Source organism: Martes martes, assembly GCF_963455335.1.
Source record: "Martes martes genome assembly, chromosome: 2".
Classification (NCBI taxonomy): domain Eukaryota; kingdom Metazoa; phylum Chordata; class Mammalia; order Carnivora; family Mustelidae; genus Martes; species Martes martes.
In genome coordinates, this window is record NC_137889.1 from 54384464 (window position 1) to 54402778 (window position 18315).

The 18315-nt window shown below is 34.4% G+C and overlaps 1 protein-coding gene across 2 annotated transcripts in view; it reads right to left on the minus strand.

Moving 5' to 3' along the window:
• FBXO8 (F-box protein 8) overlaps nt 1-18315 on the minus strand; it is a 47615-nt gene that overhangs the window by 2939 nt on the left and 26361 nt on the right. For both annotated transcript variants that reach the window (XM_080797238.1, XM_080797239.1), the window contains one exon: nt 483-601. In XM_080797238.1, the coding sequence (XP_080653364.1) occupies nt 483-601 (119 nt within the window). The remainder of the gene's footprint in view (nt 1-482; nt 602-18315) is intronic.

Genomic DNA, 18315 nt, shown 5'->3' on the forward strand with positions numbered 1-18315 from the left:
ATATACATTTGGGTTATTTACAATTATATAAATATTTGTGTAAGTATATGTGTGTACATGTGTGTATAAATATTTGTATATGTGTACACGTATTTTTTATCAATGACAATCTAACATATAGTCATCCTTTGTTTAACTACGCTTCAATTCCTGCTGAGCTCAACCATGATTACATGATCATAATCTTTAATTTCTATCAATTGTTTATGGTAGGGATAGGCAAATTATAGCTAGTGAGCCAAATACGGCCCACTACCTATTTTTGTAAATAAAATTTTATTAGAACACAGCCATACTCATTTTTTTACATACTGTTTGTCTGCTTTCAGACTACAATGGCAGTTATAAATAGCTGTGAGAAAAATTTCTCAACTAGATGACCTCTATATGGTATAGTTTTAAAAGTAAAGCTTAACTCATTAAAAGCATTATCTAACTCATTTCTGTTGAAAACTTGAAATTTTTTTTTTTTTTTTTTTTACCTTTCATCAAGATAGATTCTCAGTTTTTTCCAATTTAGTGTTCTTGTACAGAAGATAAACTTTGCTATTTCCTTTGGTGAATCATCTAGGATACCCTTGGACATAAAGTAGTTCACTCCCTAAGGCAGAAAGACAAGTCTACATAAATAAAGTCAGTCTTTATTTATAAATTTTATCAATTAGGTGATAGCGGAACAATAGCCATAAATTCTTTCCAGCATAAATAGACTTTTTATAGCTTTAACATGCAAAATACAAGCTAGAACTTGAGCTGAAACTATTACATGTGGTTGAGAGTTTACATGCAATGAAAAGTAGGAAATTCAAAGTTAAGACTCCTAAAGTCACCCTAATTCAATTTTCTGGCTCATGTCAGTTAAAACTAACTATACAGAAATATGGCTTATATGGTGGTGGTGGTTGGGGGGCAGGGGAAACTACTATGCAGACTTTAAAATAAGCCTTGAAACAAACACTTCCACTGCCTAATAGAAAACATGATTTCTTGGACATATTCTAATATACTATTCAAAGAAAAAGCTTCTTGAGAAAAAAAAGATTCTCCAAATCAAAAATCAACAATTTTATTCTATAAAGGAAGATAATTAAATTATTTGACTTAAAGTAGGCACAGTTCCAGGTGGGTTTATGGTCTGTACACACTTTGGCTTTAGTGTGTAGCATCGCTACATTACACAAGAATTTAACTTCAACATATAGTGAGGCAAAATGTAAGACAAAACAATTGCAATGTTTTTTTCCACAGGATTTATCTTTGAATTTCCTTTTCCCTGCATGCAAAGTTTTCCAGAGAAGCATTATCCACAGTTTGTACCTATTTTAGATTTAAATCAACAACAACAAAACATCAACAAAAAAATTGAACAATGAAACCAATGTTTTCTCATGTATATGGAGGTCACATTCAAATAAATACCTTATGTGGATTTGAATGTGCAGTTATTGAAATAAAAGGCAGGTGTGTTTATTTCAACTCGTAGTTATCCAGATACATGCGTTCCCATGAATACTTATGTCTGGATAATAGCACACTGTGTGCAGTTAATTAGTAGAGAAAATGATGTATTATACACACGCAACATAGTGTTTTCACACATAAATTCCTTCAGCATTTCTTCCCTTTTACAAACACATATAGTACTCAGAAATATTGCACCCATTAAGAATTCAAAAAGTTGGAAGAATTTTTATGACACACTCTTCAGATAAAAAAGTGTCATAAAATTTTTGTATTAAAAAATTAAAAAGCAGTTTGGTACCATGAGGTAATACCTTTGAAAGGTTATAATTATCTGTAAATTGTAATTCAAAGATAAGATCTTTTAATATAAAACTAATTTTATGAGCCATGAGGATAATATCCTAATGACAATGTTATCAGTTTCTCATGTGAATTTTAATAGCACAAAAGCAGTGCTAAAGCACTGGATTAAAAAATGTGTCTAAGAAGAACAGAATGCAAAAACATGAAACTTTCTGGTCAACTCAAATGTAAGCAGTATTTCAGACTGCATCCTGGATACAAGGCTAGGAAATACAACATGGTCAAGATGGAAAGCCAAAGAATTTGTCTGGAATGAGGCTCTTAGCAATTGTCTGAGGGGGCAGGAACTAAAGAAATAGTAATGCTTGTTCCATCCTTTCCTCCATTAGTTTGAATAATCGAGAGTTGACTGTATGTTTTAATTCATCTACTTAGTAAAAACTGTCTTTTGATTTTTTCCAAAATTCCTCCATTTGACAGAATAACAAAATTTCAGAAGTATTTGCAGTGCTTAATTTGAATTTAAGCTAGTCAAACCCCAAGGAATGTCAACTAATTATTTAATAAGGTCTTTATTTATGCTTACTTGTAAGTCAATACTTAAGATATGCAAAACTAATTCTAATCAATTTTTAGAATTATACAAAATATTAAAAAAACTAATGATCCATTAAATAGTACATAATTCTCTAGTCATGATATATGTCTTTTAATATCATTTGATGCTCCTTAGTTACAAAATAGCATTGGTATTTGCCTCATGTAAGCATCCTAAAAATATGTTGTTGATAATTTTCTTTTTTAAGGAACACATGTTTTAAAAATTTAATCTTTCACCTAACTTGAAGTCTCTAAAATCAATCATATACAGAGGTGTAAGCAAGAACACAAACAGCTTTAAACCCAATCCTGAAAACGAGGGACACAGCTTGAAATAAGCCAACTCTGTTGGCTTTATGAGGAAAGGAGGTATCAGTTTTCAAGCCTGGGATTTCTCTGGAAAGGAAGATTACTTCAGAAGGGCTATCAAAGTGACGGGTCAAGGGGTATGAAATAGGAAAAGGCATGAGATCAGATTATAATTTTCTTCAATAACCAAGCTGCAACCATCCAAATTCTTATCTTGTTATGTAACTGATGAACTACAAAAGAAAACACAATATGAGATTGGCTAAATAACTGCATTTGTTTACTACATGGTATACGTATTTTTAAAAAATTTTAATATAGTGCATTTTTTTTAAGATTTTATTTATTTATTTGACAGAGAGACACAGTAAGAGAGGGAACACAAGCAGAGGGAGTGAGAGAGGGAGAAGCAGGCTTCCCGCCGAGCAGGGAGCTGGATGCAGGGCTTAATCCCAGGACCCCAGGATCATGACCTGAGGTGAAGGCAGACGCTTAATGATTGAGCCACCCAGGTGCCCCAAATATAGTTTTAAAAGAATGGTACAGAGAGATCCCCACACCACATAGCACGTTACTAATCAGGACTAGAGCTCTCAGCAGAGTGAGGGTATGCATGTGGTGTCTCACAGACAAAGGAAATCATGAACATTAGTATTAGTCTATACTAACATATTTTCCAGAAAAAAACAGAAGGCAGTAGCTCACTATTGGCCACATAATTCACTACAAAAGTGTCAGATTCTGGATGTCACATTTTGTGGGGTATATTGACAAACTAGAATTTATCTGGATAAAGGAAAACAGGACTTCATAAGATTGTTGAAGGGTATAGAATCCCTGTTAGATAAGGAAGGGTTGAAGGATGTACTGATATTAGGCCTAAAGAAGATAGTTAAAAAGATTAAGATTTTGAGACATCTGAAAGGTTTTATCATAAGGAAAAAGAACAGACACTGTATGTGGTTTTAGTGAAGATCTTAAGCTGATGAAAAGTAAAGAACTTCTTTCCAGAATAATGCACATACACATTTAAAAAATACACATTAAATGCCTGAAGCCCATCTAAGGACTCCAAGTTGGGAATCCCTATTCTAGATGATGCAGGAGTATGGCTGCTGAGTGTCCATAATACAAAGGGAGGTTAGTGCCATATAAGGAAGACCACGCTTGGAATTATAGCTGAGTTGTTCAAGGCCAGTGGCTTGTCATTTGCTTGATTCAATTTTTTTTTTTTTTACATTCCAAAATAAGCTTAAGCTTCAAATTATTACTACTTAGTTTAGTCTGATTGCTTAATCTATATACATTTTAACTCCACTATGCAAACTCTACACTGTTCAACTTGCAGAATTATCTGGATTCTTAGTTATGGTGTAGTTCCTCCTCTTTCACATGGCAATAATTCTATGACATTTTTGTCATATAACTTATAAACTTATATAACATATAAATCATGATGGTGCCAGTCCTATAATGAATTGGTTCCATAGCATAAAGGGAAGCTTTTGTCATCTGGAAGAAGACAACTGACCAAAATGGATTTTATTTAAAAAAAAAAAAGTTTTATTTATTTATTAAAGATTTTATTTATTTATCTGTCAGAGGGAGAGAGAGGGAACACAAGCAGGGGGAGTGGCAGATGGAGGGAGGAGTAGGCTCCCCACTGAGCAAGGAGCCCCACTGAGCAAGGAGCCCCAGGTGGACTTGATCCCACTGGGATCATGACCCGAGTCAAAGGCAGACGCCTAATCAACTAAGCCACCGAGGCGTCCCTAAAAAAAAAAAAAGTTATATTTTTATTTTTAATTTTTTTCAATAGTTTTAAAGGAAAGTTACAGTGGGATAAATGAAAGTCGTATCATGAAAATAGATTGGCTATATACATTAAGATTCATATTTCTCTGGAAAATCATAAAAGTAAATAATATTCATATTACAAATTCTAAATTCCTTACTAATGTGAGAGAGAGAGCGAGCATGTGCCTGAGCAGGGGTGGGGCAGAGAGAAAATCTTAAGCAAGCTCCATGCTCAGTGCATACTAGGGGCTTGATCTCACAGCCCTGGGATCATGACCTGAGCCAAAATCAAGAGTCAGATGCTTAACCAACTGAGTCACCCACGTGCCAGAGAAAAGAGATATTCTTATAACCATAAATATTAATTTGGAAAAAAAATCCAAAAATTTAAAATCCATTCTATAACTCGACAAATGTGTCAATCTTTCTCGCTGCTAACAGGATCGGTGCCCCAGTAATGTAATTTTTTTCAGATTTTTTTTTCTATTAATTATTTTTATTAACATGCAATGTATTATTTGCCCCAGGGATACAGGTCTGTGAATCGTCAGGCTTACACATTTCACAGCACTCACCATATCACATACCCTCCCCAATGTCCATAACCCAACCACTCTCTCAAAACCCCCTCTCCCCCCAGCAACCTCAGTTTGTTTTGTGAGATTAAGAGTCTCTTATGGTTTGTCTCCCTCCCGATCCCATCTTGTTTCATATTTTCCTTCCTTACCCTCCAACCCCCACACCCTGCCTCTCAAATTCCTCATATCAGGGAGATCATATGATAATTGTCTTTCTCTGATTCACTTATTTTGCTAGGAGCTGGTTCTTTGAAAGAATTAATAAGTAAACCCCTGGCCAGACTTATCAAAAAGAAAACAGAAAGGACCCAAATAAATAAAATCATGAATGAAAGAGGAGAGATCACAATCAACACCAAAGAAATACAAACAATTTTAAGAACATATTATGAGCAACTATACACCAGCAAATTTGAAAATCTGGAAGAAATGAATGGATTCCTAAAGGCACATAAACTACCAAAACCGAACCAGGAAGAAATCGAAAACCTGAACAGACTCATAACCAGTAAAGAGATTGAAGCAGTCACCAAAAATCTCCCAAAAACAAGAGCCCAGGACCAGATGGCTTCCCAGGGGAATTCTACCAAATATTTAAAGAAGAATTAATACCTATTCTCCTGAAACTGTTCCAAAAAATAGAAATGGAAGGAAAACTTCCAAACTCATTTTATGAGGTCAGCTTTACCTTGGTCCCAAACCAGACAAAGACCCCATCAAAAAGGAGAATTACAGGGCACCTGGGTGGCTCAGTGGGTTAAGCTGCTGCCTTTGGCTCAGGTCATGATCTCAGGGTCCGGGATCGAGTCCCACATCGGGCTCTCCGCTCAGCAGGGAGCCTGCTTCCCTCTCTCTCTCTCTGCCTGCCTCTCTGCTACTTGTGATCTCTCTGTCAAATAAATAAATAAAATCTTTTAAAAAAAGAAAAAAGGAGAATTACAGACCAATATCCCTGATAAACACAGATGCAAAAATTCTCACCAAAATACTAGCCAATAGGATCCAACAGTACATTAAAAGGATTATTCACCACGACCAAGTGGGATTTATTCCTGGGCTGCACGGTCGGTTCAACAACCACAAATCAATCAATGTCAAACAATACATTAATAAAAGAAAGAACAAGAACCATATGATACTCTCAATAGATGCTGAAAAAACATTTGACAAAGTACAGCATCCTTTCCTGATCAAAACTCTTCGAAGTGTAGGGATAGAGGGTACATACCTCAATATCATCAAAGCCATCTATGAAAAACCCACAACGAATATCATTCTCAATGGTGAAAAACTGAGAGCTCTTCCCCTAAGATCAGGAACATGGCAGGGATGTCCACTATCACTATTGCTATTCAACATAGTACTAGAAGTCCTAGCCTCAGCAATCAGACAACAAAAAGAAATTAAAGGCATCTAAATCAGCAAAGAAGTCAAACTATCACTCTTCACAGATGATATGATACTATATGTGGAAAACCCAAAAGGCTCCACTCCAAAACTACTAGAACTTGTACAGGAATTCAGTAAAGTGTCAGGATATAAAATCAATGCACAGAAATCAGTTGCATTTCAAGTATTTCAGTAGTTCATTGGAAGGAAAAATCACTGTGGGACAGGACATTTAGGTAAGTTTTCCTGGAATACCTACTTTGACGGAGTGGTTTAAATAGCTCAAACTGAGGGGAATGCTGGAGATGAAAATTTTAGTCAGTGTTGTATTATATGAGCAAAGGCATTATAAGATAAAAAATCAGGCCATTTTCAGGAAAATAGGGGAACTATCTTGGGTTTGAGAGCCAAGTCTGGAACTAGACTGTAGCAGAAATAGCACTGAATTTTAAGGTAAGGAGTTTACCTTCTCCCTCATATGTAATTGGAAGTCTTATATGATGAATCAATGGCCTGCAATATAAATTTGACAGTAATATAAAGAGAAATAATAAAGGGGAAATAATATAGACAGTAAGCTACTACAGCTGTCCAGGCTTAAAGCAACAGAAATGCAAAGGAAATAATCTATCCTAAAAACGTATGAAAAAACCCACATATGCTATGTATGTATATGAAAATATGATGTGAGAGTATGTATTATTATCATGTTGGCTATCAAGTCAAGGAAAAATGAAAAGTGAAATATAAAGTTAACTGATGTTTCTGGCCTAGACAAAAAGGGAAATGACTGACAGGGGGAAAACTCAGGTTAAGAGGGTTGATTTAAAGAAAACAGTGATGAGTTTGGACTTCAAAATGTTACCTTTGGATGATGACAGGTAAAACTAGAAAGGCAAAATAGGCATCTGACAATGAAATAAGACATAAAGAAAAAAGTGAGGGTTGAAGGTACAGACTAAGGATACTGAATAATAAGAAAGCAGTAAAGGAAGAGGCAGAGATGGAAGAAAGCAGAGACAGAAAAATGTCCCAGAGGCTAAAAGTCTTTGAAATGTAAAAAAAAGGGTATACAATGCAATTACCTAGTATAATTGAAAGTATAATTACCTAGTATAATTAAAAGAGGGACCAAATCATGGTTCTGTGATTTTGTGAACATAATTTACTCAAACTTTCCAAACCTTATTAGTTTCTTAATCAGTAAAAATCTTACTTAAGTGGCTACTGTGAAGACATGAAGATATGTGTGAAGATATGAAAGTGTCTAGCACAGAACATGGCTAATATCCTCTTTCCTTTAGGTAGCTCAAGGAGATGAAAATGAGAAAGAAGACAGTAGATTTGGTGACTGGGAGAAAAGAAAGTAGTGCCTTTCAAGGGGTCTCTTTCCACAGAGTGATGGGGGCTCAAGTCTAAGAAGAAAGCTAAGGAATGAGCTCAAGGTAAGGAAACTGATAGCCCAGTAGCTTGAAAGATTTATTAGTACAAAGGAGGAAAAAATATTAAAGAACACTGAAGGTCAAACAGAGAAACAACTGTTTTTTCAAGACAATTCTGACCCATGCATATCAGAAGATGCAAGAAAGAGAATCAACGGGGAGAGGAAAAGATTGGTAAAGAAACAATAAGAGATAATGAAAACGGCAAGGTAGAGAAAAGGGGAGCAAGGGAAAGACTGAAAATACAAGTGGAATCAAAACTCACCATGTTCTGTCCAAGGTCCAAACACTTCTCACTGTAGACAAGGAGAAAGCCTGCAGAGGACTGACCTGAGGGACAGAGCAGCCCATAACACTGTGGCAGAGTACACCAGCACACACCAAAGACACTTCCTGAAGCACCAGATCCTGGAGAGTATATGACCTCTTCTTCATAAAGTCATTACTCTCAGGAGCAAGAAACATAAATGGCCTTCCAAACACAAAGATAGAGACCTAGACAAAATGCTAAGATGGAGAAATTCATCCCAAAAGAAAGAACAAGAAAAGGTTATGGCCAGGGATTTAAGTGAATAAGACAAGTAATATGCCTGATCCAGACTTTAAAGCAATAATCATAAGGATACTAGCTGGGCTTGAGAAACACATAGAAGACACCAAGGGAGTCTCTTGCTGCAGGGATAAAAGAGCTTAAAACCAATCAGGCCAAAATGTAAATTGCAATAACTGAGATTTGAAACTGATTGGACACAATGACCATAAGGATGGAAGAAGCAGAGTAACCAAATAAGTGATAGAGAAGATAGAATTATAGACAGTAATGAAACTGATCAAGAGAGGGAAGGAAAAATCGTGGATCATGAATGTAGACTTAAGGAGTTGGTAATGCTTTCTGAGACTGGAGGAGAGGACAGTAGAGCTGGTTCAGAGACAGGCATATTAAGAAACTGATAAAGGCAGAAAACAGCACATATTGGTTTTCTTCTTAGGGTGCATAAACCCTCTAGAAATAGTTGGAAAAGAGCTGAACTGGATCCCACAGTGAAGTGGTAAAGATTTCTATCAACAATGGGAATCTACTAGGAATAAATTCCTGTTCCCTGTTCTTTAATTTCACATATGATACACTGGGAATCTCCTAGGAATGAACAGAAGGAGTGCCAGGCAAGCAGGGTGATGTTAATGTAATTCATCCCATCTTATATTTTTTGTTTGATTTGATAGAACAGATGTTTGCAGTAATTTAAAAAAAATTAAGAAATTTTATAAAGTAGACTCCATAGAGTGTGTTATTAAAAACTTATGCAAATGAGAGCCTCAAGACTTACAGAATCAAATTAGAGTGGTGAACTGTTTTGATGTAATTTGTTTAGGAGGCAAAAAAATAATTCAAGAAATAATGAATAGATAGTTTATACCAATATTAAGAAGGAATTTAGAATCAAGAAAAAAAATGTGTTGGATAAAGAAGATGTGGTATGTATATACACAATGGAATATTATTCAGCCATCTAAAATGGAATCTTACCATCTGCAAGGACATGGATGGACCTACAGGGTATTATGCTAAGCAAAGTGAGTCATTTGGAGAAAGACAATTATCATATGATTTCATTCATATGTGGAATTCAAGAAACAGAATAGAGGATCATAAGGGAAGGGTGGAAAAAATAAAGTAAGAAGAAATCAGAGAGGGAGACAAACCATAAGAGATGCTTAACTACAGGAAACAAATTGAGGGCTTCTGGATGTGAGGGAATACTGGGTGATAGACATTAAGGAGGGCACGTGACATAATGAGATTTAGGTGTTATATACAACTTATGAATCACTAAATTACCTCTGAAACTAATAATACACTGTACGTTACTTAATTTAACTTAAAAAATAAAAAGAAAAAATATTAGTCATCTTTTTTTTTTATTATTGTAAGAACAGCTCTTTGCACACAATTCATGTTTTAAGATCCATCTATGTTTCATTCCTTCTATTACATCAATACCCACATTTTCTCTCCCCTTTTAATAAAGTCTTTTTTTTAATTCAAATCATTATTATCCATTATTATCTGGTATGGTTCAGAAGCAAAAATCTACCATACATATATTCAGGATCAGAAATTATACAGGTAACAGAGTGAATTCTACAAAAACAGGTATGCAAAAGCAAATAAAAAAGAACCAGCTGTTGTTGCAAACCTAAAACTGACTTTAAAAATACACATTCTTAATTAAAAAAAAAAACAAAAACACTGACCACTGGTACTGAAAGTATTGGCTACTGGCACAGACAGTTGGTAGAAACATTATGTAGCAGTCTGTATCAATAACAAAATCACTCTAAAAACAAAACTGGTGATATCTTTGTTTTCCTAGAGAACATCATAATATAGATATTTAGAAAAAAACTTGCTTTAACTAAATTTGTTCCAATTTGCTTTTGTATACAATGTAAAATCCAGAACCACGATTACTATTTTTCAGGTAACAAACGTATCCTTAGAGCATTACATGATAGAAAGCAAACTGGACACCACATTTTTAAAGGACATTTGAAGACTTTTAAAACAACAATTTCTAATTTTAACAATAAATATTTGTAAAATAAAATATATATAAAATAACATAGTTCAATCTAGATTTCTAACTTTTCTTTCAGTGAAAAGAGATATAATAATATTCAAATATGTATTGCAGCCACAGTGAAATGAACAATTGAAATGTCATCTTTTCACATTAAAAATAATGTAAAAATTAAGAGACACAAAAAATGTTATGGATATTTATTTTAGTAAAAAATAGCACAATAGAGAGAAGTCAGCCTTTTATAGGTTAAATGGAGTATTCCTATTGTCTTGTTTGAAAATAGTACTGATCGTGCTATTATTTCTTCTTTTTTATAGTGCTTTCAGAATCACTTAAGCAAGATGCAAAATCTATTAATTTTTGTTCAGTTGGCAGTTCTCACTCTCCCTATTTAATCAGAGAATATGTATTCTATAGTTAAGGGGAAAAAACACATAGAACTTGAACAGGTAAAATCCATATGGGGATATATATATAGCAAAATTAAATTAAATTAACACCTTGCTTTTTAGTTGCAGCAAAGTAAATGCAGAAGATTACTTAATAAGCAAGTTAAGACTAAGTATGGAAGTTTTTGTTCTGTCATTTCATTTCGTTCTACCCACAAACTTTTGCAGGGTTTTCATCTGTAAGTTTCCATACTACTTTCCTCTGTTGTAACAATGACCTTCAGCATAAACTTTAGAAATAACACATATTGCTTTTTTCATATTAATTTAAGCTGTTCATGCATAGTGTAATTGTTATTCCTAACCTAGTCACTACAGTCCAAGACTAAAGTAAAAACTATGCCAAGGTTTTTAAAGTTGTTCTATATAGAGAGACTACACAATTGACAAGAGAAGTGTTCCTCTTATTGAGGTGCCTACAGGTAGGCTATTTATTCAATGGAAGCCTCTGTGTGACTTAGTTATAATTAAGAGGAAAGGACGTCATGACAATTGGGACAGAAATGTTAAGATAATTTTGATGTCAGTTTGAAATATGAACTGCAGATTCCAGTCTTGTCTGTTCCCTAGGAAGAACAGAGAGCACACACCGTCCATGCTTATGTGGGAGAAGTGACAGTTGTGACAAGACAGTGCTGATATACTGCAGTCAATTCCTTTTTTTTTTTTTAAATGAATAGATTTTATTTGTTAGAGCAGTTTCAGTTTTGCAATGTGAACAAAAGTACAGACAGTTTCCATCTTGGCTCCACCCCTCAATTTGCCCGCCCCATCCAGTTTCCCCTAGTATAAGCATCTTGCATTGGTGCATTGGTCAGCCAATTCCTTCTTATACCATTACTGAAAGTGGTCAGAATGAGACATTCTGGAGGATAATGAAGAATCATACTGTTCAGTTTTAAGTATGAAATATGGAATGAAATCAACTTATTTAGAGACCCTGTTTGAAGTGGCAAGGATTTCAGCTTTCCAAAACAATTTATGGGTTTTTTTTTCCATACATCAGAGTGTACAATGTTGATGAACTGCTAAGAATAATCACACATACACCCTAAATTATTTCTAGCCAGAAGATGTTAATGGGAAATCTCACACAAAGGAGGGATAGTTCAAAGAAAATCTAAAGAAAAATGAAAATCCTTCTAATGGAGTCCAGAGGAAATGGAGAAATGTAAGACAGATCATTGTGCTTCTTTTTTCATAGGCAAGAAAGCAATGACATCAGACAAAAATGACATAAAGGTCATTATCTAGGTTTTAAATAACAAATAAAAGTTAGTTCCTATTAATTAGTTTTAATAGACTCAATCAGAAAAAGTGTCACACTTTGAGTTCTAATAGTCCCCAAAAGTGTCACTCTGCTGACTGGGATAGATCAATAAGATGAAGAACATGATGTTAATTTTTAATGATAAATTATTACTATTAATATTATTGATAAGTTGCTGGTAGCTAAAGTAAGCTACTTTGAAAGGCCCCTTCTCTAAACTGTCCATAAATAGAAAAAGAAAGCATTCTAGTCAAAATCTGGAAATAAAACTCTATTAGGTAAAGGTACAATTAATAATTCAAACTAATGAGAAAGTGACACATTTGAATACAATACTGGCTAATTTAGAATTCCTGCTTAATAAAAATCACATGAAAATAGATTTAAATGACCAACTTGACTTTGAAAAAAAATTTTTCTCATATTACCTAGATTCTAATATGTACATTTATAAATATAGTTTAACAGCCCTGAAACAATTTTGAAATAAACAACATTAAGAAAAAACTCCAAGTCTTCAAGGAAGACAAACAAGAGAAGCTTTAAACAGTAGTTTCACTGCCAGCACATGTGTACACTTCTTCATATAATTACAGTATCTGTTCATCCTACCACTATATTCAGACACGACGCAGGTTTTAATCTGAACGTAATTTTGGACGCCTAATTACTGTTTAAAATGTCCTTAAAAAGATTAAACTAAGCATCATCAAAAACACAAAAAGTTACTGTATATGCAAAACAGTTTTCATCACATGCTAGAAAATGAAATTAAAGGTAAAGGGTATCATCATTCAAAGCTAGCAGATGTTGGTGTGACTGATACATACATTATGAAGGAACACTACTCAGGTGTCAAATATTTATCTACTAGGATCCAAAAGTTAAGGGAGGATGAACCCCAAGGCCTACAGCAATGTTTGGCTCTTCATAGTTTAAGTTGTCATAGTTGTACTTCTAGTATAAATGTAAAGCTACATTTTGGGGAGCACTTAGAGGCACTAAGCATTTAGCATACACTATTTAATATTCACAGTAACATACTGTATATCACAAATATTATTGTCTTCATTTTATAGATGGGGAAACTGAAGCCCAGAGGTTAAATAATCCACACGGTCTAAGTCATATAATTAGTAAGTGGAGAGATACTTAATAAATATTTGCTGAATGAATGTTTGAATCTGTACAAAGCCTCTAGTTGGCTTTCAAGAGAAGCTATCGACTTTTAAGGATTATATAATTAAACTAAGGGGTTAAAAAAGAACAGAACATAACCACAACAAAAACCTGTGAGTTGGATCAAAACTCCAGCATATTTTGAAATGCCTCAAATTATAAACTCTCAAAACTTGGGAGTCACCAGTACAAATAATAAAAAGCAACAGGTCATGATAGCTTTACTTGCTAATGGCCAAAGTGGTTCACAAAGATCTTAACATTTTTATTATAAAGAAGGCATCTTCAAAATATTTATGACATGAAAGAAAATGTTATATTAGGAATAAATGTATACTACAGTTAATTGGTAATACATTTGCATTAATGCAGTGTTTCCTTTATATTTCCATATTTCAAAGGCTGCAGTTACGGGCACCTGGATGGCTCAGTCATTAAGCATCTGCCTTCGGCTCAGGTCATGATCCCAGAGTCTTTGGATCTAGCCCTGAAGACCCTGGGATCGAGTCCCACATTGGGCTCCCTGCTCAGCGGGAAGCCTGCTTCTCCCTTTCTCACTCCCCCTTGGTTTGTGTACTCTCTCTCACTGTCTCTCTCTGTCAAATTAATAAATAAAATCTTTTTTAAAAAGTTGCAATTAATTTGATGGATGCAGTACAACTGATGACATCCAAGAACTGAGGAAATATTATTTTTTAGATTTCTGATAAAGAATTCATCTTTTAGAGTGACATTTACTGTGGTATTGGTATTCACAATTGCTACATTCAGACAAGATGTGTAGGACAAAATGTGTTCTACACAAGATGACTGGACACAAGTTGGTCCAATTTTGGACATTAAAATTGAGAACTTAGGTCTAGAAAGTGTTGTCAAGTTTCACTGAAACTGTGGTCACAGCAGATAACAAAGAACATGGACGTATTAAGATGGTCAGGATACTGCAAGGAAATAAAAGGTAAACAAATTTTTATTTGAAATGTACTTAAAATATTAATACAATATTGTAAATTCACCAGGTATAGGCACCTAAATTGGCAACAAAAGAAAAATTCAAGCAAAAAAAATTTTTTTTGCTCATTTAAGCACTGCACATTTTAAAATTTGTAGCATGGTTGCTGTGGTGCTAAGATATTCTACCTTTATTCTTCCTTCTAGTTGAAAGTCCTAGATTAATACATTGTCCACTAATTTCTGTTTATATTCACCCTAGGTAATTCACACTAAATGAGGTAATAGTATCTCCTATGACATACTAGGGGGAAAACAAAAGCAAAATGCATCAGGTGGTTTGACTGATGAATAAGCTATAGAATAGTCTAGGTCTGAATCTCTTGTTCAATTATATTAAGACGAAAGAGGGCCTGGGAAATTTGTTTCCCTTTGAAGCTTCTAAAAGGTTTACCCTAAGTCCACATACTTCTGTGGACTCATTGTATACCACATACTGGAATGATTCACTGACAAGCAAAGGGGAGGGTAGTCAAGATCTATTATGGTCAGGGCAGTGTGTAAAATAAAGTTGACCTGAAAGACACAGGATAAAGTTACCTACTTAAATGTAAAATTAGCACACGATGGATTAGATTAAAAAGAGGTAAGATATATCCATCCATACATACCATATACATGCATGTTGCCCTCAAAAAAGTGAATGGCCTCCAGTTTAGTATGACCTGACTTGTCAAAACCAGACTGAAAATATTAAATTATGTAGCCAGAGGGTAATATTCAGTGTCTGAGAGGCATAGTTTTTCACTTTGACTCTAATACAAATCAAGAGAAAGGGGTTTTGCCAATTAACTTGAGTATTTTAGCTTTCTCGGGTAAATAATTCCAATAGAGAAAGCTTTTTAAGCTATATACAGTGACAGACTCCTCTCCGTGTCAACTAGTTCCCTTGCTCTGACTAGATTCTCATCAGCAAATTGGGGATAAAATTAATTTGCTAACGAAAATTAGCACTGTTTATTCTTATAAAAATAATTTGTGTTCAGGATTATGTATCAAATTCTTAATGAGTCCATGTAATGATGATGGTGATGATGATGCATTAGGATGTCCTTGATTGCAAACAACAGGAACCCCTATTCAAAAAAGTAAAGGGATTTACCTTCTTATACAATGAGAAATTTCAAAGTATTTTGGCTCCAAGGTTGTTTGGCTCATGGACCCAATTCTTTCTTCCTAATGTTCTATTTGCCTGTGTTAATAGCGCTCATGGCTGCAAAATGGCCGCATCTGTTCCTATCATTATATACTCATACATTAGTCCCAGAAGTATACACATGTACAGGTTATGTACACATACACACAGATATGGTATTACCTTCTTCTGTCTCTTTTTTGAAACTTAAAATTTTCTTTGCACATGTTTCTTCCAATCTTACAGGTCAGAACAAGACTGCATGGATGCCAAGCCAAGAGGAATAATATTATCATGATTACCTTGTAATAATCTGTGTACAACTCCTGAGGCTGGAACTGGAGCTATCCTTTCAGCTGCCTGAAGTTCTTTATCTAGTAGTAGTCTAAGTGAGTATCTGAGTAGTCTAAATGATGTGATTTAAACCCTGTCCATACAGGTCTATGTGATTTTTTAAAAAATTTCTTTTATGATAGCATATAGGGGTATTAGAAAGACCTTGAAGACATCTCCTGAGTTCCACTCCTATTCTTCTGTTTTCCCCACTTTGTGGGAAAAACTATTTTCCACTGATAACTAGGCTTCATTACTTCAACCACAGCATAATTACTGACCCTCATACTTTTTTTTTTTTTTTTGTCATTTTTGATCAGTGGCAGGAGGACCTATAACCGCAAGTAGGTAGTCTCAGCAACCAATTTGAATTGTTGTGCCACTTATCAATATTCCTCCTTTGGGTACTAAGGCTTCTAAGCCAGTAGAGCCCAGAAATAAAAGAAGCAGAAAAACAAATTCAGTAAGTGGCCCACTAGTGAAACTCATGCTGCAGATGCTTGGGCCTTCCCTCAAAGCCATTTCACTCTTTTCACTGCTTTAGCATCTTAGCCACAGTTGCTATATCATGGTAACTCTAAACCAATTAGTAATCCCATCTATTCTGTTCTCAATAGGTCTAGAAATGTTCATGTGATTCAGTATGTCCATTAGAAATCAGGAGAAGTACACGAAAGGCTCCTGATTTTTCTTCCTCAGAAGCATAAGAAATTTGAGGAGAGTTTCTTTGTTTTGCTCCCATCTTTGTGATGAGGATACTTTCGTACAAGGATGTGATATTTTGAGTGGTGGTGGCCAACTTACTATCAAAAGAAAGCAGAAGTCAATAACACACCTTGAGAGTCCGTGATGAGATCAGTCTATCACTGAAATAACTCTCAGATACCCACATATGGGTCTCTTTGGAGGTAAATATATATAGTTAAGCCACTATTAAACTGTCTGTTTGTTCCAGCCAAAACACCCTATGTGATACATATAGGAGAAAGTGGGCAGTATATGTGCCAAACTTAAAAGCATCCTAGTGGCCTATCAGCCTTCACTGAAAAATGTGTTGCAAGAGATAGAGTTAGTATAGAGAATGAGATATCAAGGGTGTACTGATAAATTATCTGTATAAATTATTTGATATGAATGCCTGTATCAATGTCTAAAGGTAATTACTTGAATTCAATATTTCTATCAGGTTTGTTGTTCTACCCTTATTTTACAAAGTAACATTTTCTGTAACATATTAGATGACAATCAAAATACAGAACATAGATAAATCTCTCAGTCTTTCAAGGCACAACTCTCAGTTTTAATTTTTTTTTATAAGACTATCAGACAAAAGGAGAGAGAACAAATATAAATTCATAGACTTTCAAAAGAAAAAAGATTACCCGTAAAATAGGCATCAGATAACTGTAAGTGAACAAGAGGGTATTCAAGCTAGGTGTCTATCCATTTAGGAACATATATTTATTTACACATAGTAAGATACAGATAATCTATACTAGCATATTGCAGAATGCGTCCCCCGGAATGTTACTTTACCAAAGGGGGAAAAAAAAAGATACTGTCAAATAAATTTAACACTATGTCAAATAAATTTGGATACTACTACATATAACACATGCTCACAATGTGCACTAATGTATTAAAGACTTGGAAAAGTTATTCATTAAATAAGCCGACTAAACATAACCTATCATGGTCAAATTTGTTAGACTTGGGAACTCCTTTGACTATGTTCTTTAACCTGTGGAATAATTATTCAAATGAATACATTTGGAAAATGCTTATCTGTACATTCTGATGATACCAATCAGGGCTTTCTATGTCTAGGAATAAAAATAAAAGTTATTTTTCATTACTGTTGCTATGCTATGAAGTAATGGTAATAAACATTTTGCTGTTGTATACTGAAGCAAAAAGTCAGTAAGATTTAACATCTTAGTATAAACTCCTGAATTCCTTTTTAAAATGGAAAACTACAAATTTCCCATTTATATTTTAGCTGGTCCAACAACAAAAAGAATACATTATCATGAAAATAAATTGCATATGCATTTCCATCTAAAATATATACACAGGTCCAATTTAAAATATTTCTCGCTAACAGATTCTATCCCAGATCAATCTAATAATTATGCAGAAAATTATATGCATGCATGTGGGTCTTCCTCTATGAAGGCAAGAAAACTGTGCTTATATAATAGTTAAGACTGTTTTTAACTGATCCCAATGGGAATATTTTTTTTTTTTAAGATTTATTTATTTATTTGAGAGAGAGAGAGTACGTGAGCGTGGTTGGTCGTGGGGCAGAGGAAGACTCTCTAGCAGACTCCCGCTGAGGGGCTCGATCCCACAGAGCCTGAGATCGTGACCTGAGCTAAAACCAAGAGTCCAATGCTCAACTGACTTAGCCACCCAGGTCTCCTGAGAATATTATTTAAAAAAATTTTTTTAAACATATTTACACAAACAAA